The sequence below is a fragment of the Syngnathus floridae genome, chromosome 2 (assembly GCF_059516105.1).
Source record: "Syngnathus floridae isolate MCC-2025c chromosome 2, RoL_Sflo_1.0, whole genome shotgun sequence".
NCBI lineage: Eukaryota > Metazoa > Chordata > Actinopteri > Syngnathiformes > Syngnathidae > Syngnathus > Syngnathus floridae.
Genome location: NC_142414.1, coordinates 18,207,422 through 18,214,066, shown reverse-complemented (window position 1 = coordinate 18,214,066; position 6,645 = coordinate 18,207,422). Strand labels below are relative to the sequence as shown.

The 6,645-nt window shown below is 41.2% G+C and overlaps 1 protein-coding gene across 1 annotated transcript; it reads left to right on the top strand.

Moving 5' to 3' along the window:
* The first annotated feature begins 1,267 nt into the window (after positions 1-1,267).
* Positions 1,268-6,642, top strand: ddx19a (DEAD-box helicase 19a). The gene is made up of 11 exons (XM_088368939.1): positions 1,268-1,525; positions 1,614-1,662; positions 1,730-1,910; positions 3,038-3,130; positions 3,379-3,481; positions 3,578-3,692; positions 3,781-3,958; positions 5,051-5,288; positions 5,611-5,773; positions 5,924-6,115; positions 6,195-6,642. Exons 1-11 carry the CDS (start codon positions 1,463-1,465, stop codon positions 6,254-6,256), a joined length of 1,437 nt encoding a protein of 478 aa, XP_088225065.1. The 5' UTR covers positions 1,268-1,462; the 3' UTR covers positions 6,257-6,642.
* The last annotated feature ends 3 nt before the right edge of the window (positions 6,643-6,645 follow it).

The following is a 6,645-nucleotide window of genomic DNA, read 5'->3' as shown; positions in this document are numbered from 1 at the left end:
GCAACGTTGTTGTCTTTTTTTTCTTTTTATATAGATTATTTATTCATCACTCTTATTTATTCATTGTTTGTGCCTTCTTGTTTTTACTTTTTGTGTTGTTTACTTGTATGTATATTGTGTACTATGTCTTGTCACCGTGGGATAGTGGGGACGTAATTTCGATCTCTTTGTATGTGTATGTATATTGTGTACTATGTCTTGTCACCGTGGGATAGTGGGGACGTAATTTCGATCTCTTTGCATGTATCGTTAGACAGAATTTTGCGCTACACTTGTAGTGGCCACTAAAGTAAGCCGATTTAAAGTTATGAAAATGCTGTTAAGGAAAGAACAGAAAAAAAGACGAGACCAGATGGGTAAAGCTTTGCATCCCAACATCACCTGTAAGGACCCTTTGCTATTCTCTGAGGAAGGTTTTAGCGTTTCAGATCTTGAGTGGGCGTTTGGCTGTCTCTGTGTTTTGTTATTACATCGTTTGATCCTTCTGTTTTCTTGCAAAGCTACCATGGCAATAAGAGTGCATTTACACACTCATTTTCTTGTGTGTGTGTATGTGTGCACACAGTTCTTTTCCTTCTTGTGTACTCTGACAAAGAGTCACCCATCCCTTTTTTTCCCCATTTTGCCTGTTTGGGTCACAGGTGAGCTAGCATCTATCCCAGCAATGAACTCCCTAGACTGGTCACCAATGGAACACTCTCGATATTGAATTTATTGTGCATAAAATAATGTTATTTTTATGTGGCCACCAAACCTGACCCCTCCACCTTGACTGTGCCTAGACATTCTCTTCATAAAGGTTATGAACAGAATCAGTGACAAAGGGCCGCCTTGGCGGAGTCCAATTCTAAAAGGACCAAAGTCTGACAAGACTCATACAGTACAAGGACAGAACAGACTGAAGCGCACACCACAGGGACAGGGGACAAGAGTGCCAAAATTGAACAAATAGTAAAATAGTTTAATACTAAATAGCTTGAAATACATAATGATAGAAATAAATACACACAAACACACATATATATATATATATATATATATATATATATATATATATATATATATATATATATATATATGTTTATATAATTAATCACTATATATATATATAGTGATTAATTCATTCTGAAATAAATAAATATTTACAGGTATTTACAAATACGTGAGAATTCCACAACAGGTTTAGTCTTTGAAGTAGTCATAGTTTTGGCACTGTTGCTCCTCCGTATTTAATGGCCCCCACTCGCGTTCCAGTATTAGTGTAAATCCCGGGTGTCAGTAAAGGCATCACGACTATAATCACCACGAGTCAGTGTTTGGCCTGGCACGTTGTGGTTGTTTCTCGTCGGCACTAATTGTTTGTCACCTCGCTGCATCTGACATCAGGCCACACCAGCCTCCGAACTTTTGCTGAAAAGTTTTGTCTAGTCGCATCATAAAATCTTGAGTTAAATATTGTAAAATGTTCAAGGACTCGTGGGCGCTCGAGGCAGATATTCAGGAGGCGAATTCCCCGCACGTGCAGGTGAATGATGGCTAAATGCGTAATGGCTCGAAGCTAGCTAAAGTTTGAATAGCACTTTGATAACTATTTCACTCCCTTTTGTCAACAGTTTGAACTCACAACGAAGATGGGCCAAGCTATTGCCAGAGATGTAAACGGTAACTAAATATTCATATTTCCACGACGTTTGTTCGTCGGTTAACGACTTTTTGGGCGGCTGCACAGGAAACCTCCAGACGGACATGAGTGAAAAATGGGAAGGTGATAAAGTGGATCGCGCTGAAGTGTCCCTGCTCAACAAAATTATCCGCCGAACTCTAGTTCGGAGCAGACACGAGGTGGAGGTCCTGCAGCGGGACCCCACTTCCCCGCTTTTCTCCGTCAAGACCTTCGAGGAGCTGCGCCTGTGAGTCTAGCATAGGTGTTTTCTTTTTTAAAAAATAATAAAACCCACATTTCATTTCAGCCCATCACATACCTGAACAAATTCATTTAAACTTTAATGATGGGATGTCAAACTCATTTTTTTCGCGGGCCGCATTGTAGTCATAGCTTCTTTCGGAGGGCCAGTATGACTGTCAACCCAAATAAATGTATGAGCACCTCATATATACAAACAAATTGACAAATAACTCGTTTTCAAATCAGATCAGTAAAAACCGGTCAAATATTAAAAAAAATAAAAACAGGCAATTTACAATTCTAGTAATGACACACGAATTTGATGCACAATTTGTCTTCGCGGGCCACATAAAATGATGTGGCAGGCTGTATCTGGCCCCCGGGCCTTGAGTTTGACACCTGTGATTTAAAGTAATGGATCGATACTAATGTCAAGCACAAAAGTCCAATTCTGTCGCCCTCTTCAGAGCCAAGGCACAGACTGCATTTTACATTAAGGACATTTTGTCAAAGCACCAAACATTTTTTAGTAATCAAACACTGCATCGTTTAAGTCGGCATTCCTACATATTGCTAACATTCAATTTTTTCACATCAACACAACCCCACTCCAAAGTCACATTCAATCTTTGATTTAATTTGCCAAAAAAGCTAATTTGTTATGCTGTCATTGCGACCAGTTTAGGATGTGCCAAAGTCAGCTGGTATAGACTCAAGGCCAGCCGCTACCCTTGTGGAGGACAAGTACTGTGAGAAGTCTACAAATCACAGAAAAGCGGAATTACACATTTGACTGTAGGAGGTGGGGCTGCCCTCCCACGGACAGAAAAAAAATTCAGCGAATTGACACTCTTTGTTAAATGGTTTGTAATTACCTATAGATGTCACATAATGGTGATAGCACGATTTGTGTCTGAATCAAACATCTTTTTAATGTTTTTCTTGAAACAAAGATGCCACCAGATGGCGCCAAAGGTGATTTTTGCTTGAAGGCGAAAAATATTTTTCAGCCAACAGCTGAGCATAGGTTACCCATAAAAAAAAATCTAATTTGCACACGCAAAACTTTCATTCTACACACCACTCCCACTTCTTCTTGGGAGATTGTGTTATTTTTTCTTGCATGAATAGGAAACCTGAGCTGTTGAAGGGGGTCTACAGCATGGGCTTCAACAGGCCTTCCATGATCCAGGAGAAGGCTCTACCTATGATGCTGGCACAGCCGTGAGTCCATTTTTACACTTTTGCAGAATGAAGTGTACAATTGACAGATTTTGTAATGAATTTTGTTTTAGAAATGTCCGATACCACTTTTGTGAGATAATGTTAGTTATTGACCCCTGGAAAATCTGGGCAGGAGTTTACAGAAGCGTTTTTAAATGACTTTAAGCTCATCTTGTATTTGGACAGAAAGGCTGAGCTATTTTCTTTGAACATTTTAAAATGGAATGTTTTCCTTTCTTGACTTTAAGACCTCAGAATCTGATTGCCCAGTCACAGTCAGGCACAGGCAAAACTGCAGCCTTTTCTCTGGCCATGCTCAGCCATGTGAAGGTTGACCAAAAGTGGACTCAGGTAAACCATGTGACTTGCTGATAGATTATTTGTTTTAGGCTGTGCTTGCCAAATAAGTTTGGGTTTATTTTGTTTGTTTGTTTTTGTCCCCCCCAGGTTCTTTGTATCGCACCCACATATGAGCTTGCCCTGCAGATCGGTCAGGTGATGGAGCAGATGGGCAAATTCTGCCCTGACATCAAACTGGCTTACGCCATTAGAGGCTGCAAAGGTAAGAAAATTGAGGTGACGCCGCAGTCGCTCTACTCACTGCGCGTCTCAAATTGAATAGTTGGCTTTATCGCTTTGATTTTGCCCAGCGGAGCGAGGCAGCCAGTTGGAGGAGCAGATTGTCGTGGGAACACCAGGCACCATCCTGGATTGGTGCAACAAGTATAAAGTCATTGAACCCAAAAAAATAACCATGTTTGTGCTGGATGAGGCAGACGTCATGATCGCCACTCAAGGTCATCGTGACCAGAGCATCCGCGTCCACAGGTTAGGACCAGCACAGCCACATGAATAGAGGGCTTGACAAATGGATGCTTGAATAGATTGGCACTCGGATATTCAGCACACAATTTTAAAATTCGTACGCCGGTGAAAATGTTCGGAGCCTTCACAGCGCTTCAAAAAAATAATTTTGATTCCACACTATCTTTTCTATAATGACAATGGATTTTTTATTTTATTTATTCATTGATTAATTTTAAATGCCGTTTCAGATTTAGAAATAAATCTTGTCACTAGTCTCAGCCTTTGCCATGCTCAAATGAGACTTTGGGACCATCCTTTTCCTCGATCATCACCGATGCATTTACGGCTTCATTGGAGTCCACATTCAGTGAAGCCAGCTAATTGGACATGATTGAGGGGGGGAAAAACTAATAAAGGTCTCAGAGTTGACAGTGCACGCCATTGGGACAGACTGAGCATGAAATCAAAGTAATTGTCTGCAAGGCAACCAGACAGGGTAGTCTCAAAGTACAGATCTCGAAAAGGGTACAGAAAAAAATCTGCCACATGGAAGATCCGAGTGAGGTCAGTGACCTCTATCATCCGTCTGGTCTGATGACACAAAGATTAAACTTTTTGGCATGCCGGACATGTTTTCTGTCCAGACATTTTGAAAAAGGTTTGCGCTTGGGAGAACACAGTGTTCGGAAAGTGGATTTTGATTCATTCTCTATTCAAAGAGAAATTTGATGCACAAGACTGTTAGGGTAGGTTCCAGCACCCCCGTGGGGACAAGTGGGATGGATGGATGGATGGATGGATGGATGGATGGATGGATGGATGGATGGATGGATGGATGGATGGATGGATGGATGGATGGATGGATGGATGGATGGATGGATGGATGGATGGATGGATGGATGGATGGATGGATGGATGGATGGATGGATGGATGGATGGATGGATGGAAAACATTCCATTAGCCAGTGACTTTGTTTGTGAAGATAGGTTTTACCACAAGTGATGTTATTGCTCGGATTGAACCTGGGGAAATATGCCAATGATCCTTGATCATAAGGCACCACAAGTTATTGAAATGATGTAACTTTATTCCTCCCCCTTGTGCTAATGTAGGCAGCTACCAAAAGACTGCCAGATGCTTTTCCTCTCTGCGACTTTTGAGGAGGAGGTGTGGAGGTTTGCCGAATTGATCGTTCCCGAGCCCAACATCATTCGACTGCGACGTAAGGAGGAGACTCTGGACACCATCAAGCAATTCTATGTCCTCTGCGGGAACAAGGAGGACAAATTCACTATTCTGTGTGACCTCTATGCGACTATGACTGTAGCGCAGGCCATGATCTTCTGCCGCGTAAGTAGTCAAGCGCAGTGTATGGCAGCTACATTGTTATTAGGGATATCAAAGACTCTGATCCTGATAATGGTTTCCCACAATATTTAGGAAACTATCACTGCAAGAAATTATTTCTGTAATTCTTTTGCAATGTGTTTCAATTGATAATTACTACAAAATTCCTAGAAAATCATAAAGTCCCTTGAATTGTGATACATTTTTTTTTGAACTGATAAAATTATGGGGTAATTGAAGTTTGACTTGGTTCAGTAAAGGTTAAGACACACTACTTTAGTGTTTGTATCTCCATGAAACATTAAAAGTGAATTCTTCTGCGCAGACTCGTAAAATGGCGTCCTGGCTAGCCGCAAAACTGACCAATGAAGGCCACAGTGTGGCGCTGCTGAGTGGGGAATTAACGGTGATGCAGAGAGCGAGCATCATTGAACGCTTTCGAGATGGCAAAGAGAAGGTTCTTGTCACCACAAACGTTTGTTCCAGGGGTAAGAGGCAGAAGTCCGGTGCCAAACTGCGTTTAGTGTCATTTTTGTTTTGTTGCCAACAGCAGCTAACAACTTTTAACTGGCTAATACTGCAATGAAATGAAAATACTGTTTGATAATGTATCACAAATTATTTTGTTTTGTCTCTAGGCATTGATGTGGAACAGGTCTCATTGGTGGTCAACTTTGACCTCCCCGTGGACATGGCCGGAAACGCTGATAACGAGACGTACCTTCACCGGATTGGCCGCACGGGACGTTTTGGAAGGCGCGGCTTCGCCATCAACATGGTGGACAGTGAATCCGGCATGGATGTCATCAGACAAATTGAGATGCATTTTGGTACCTTTCACCACGCACACCTCCAATTTAAAGAATGTAAACATGAGGATGTTGACATTTGTTTCTCTTTATCTCTCAGACAGGAAAATCCTCAAACTTGACACACGGAATGTTGAGGAAATAGAAAAGCAGTTGAACTGAACACTCAGCTGCTGTTGTTACATCCCAGCGACTGATCTGCCTAGTGCAGCTTTATTGTTTACAAGGTGTTGACTATGCAGAAAGTTTTGTTTGAGCTGCACTTTTGATTCATTCAGAGTAGCAAACCGCTACGCCGGGCTTTTCAAGCCGAGTGTGCCTTATTTTGTTCTTCTTCGTTTGCTGTGTTTTATTTTATTTGTTGTTTGAACGTTTGCATGGCATTTTGAATATTCTAGTGTAGTGATAAATCTATTTTGATAAATATATCAAACATGTTGCCTTTAAACTGTGTTGTAGCTCCTCATGTCGAAACTATTTCAACCGTCAGTTGAAGGATGATGAGTATCTGCAGTCTCGAATAAAATATTCTGTTACCATGAATCAAACGT

Excerpts from the sequence above, each read along its gene's own strand:
- ddx19a (XM_088368939.1), top strand. The coding sequence starts at position 1,463 with ATGTTCAAGGACTCGTGGGCGCTCGAGGCAGATATTCAGGAGGCGAAT. Across the intron at positions 3,131-3,378 it reads CCTATGATGCTGGCACAGCC|ACCTCAGAATCTGATTGCCC; the intron begins GTGAGTCCATTT and ends CTTGACTTTAAG. Across the intron at positions 3,959-5,050 it reads CAGAGCATCCGCGTCCACAG|GCAGCTACCAAAAGACTGCC; the intron begins GTTAGGACCAGC and ends GTGCTAATGTAG.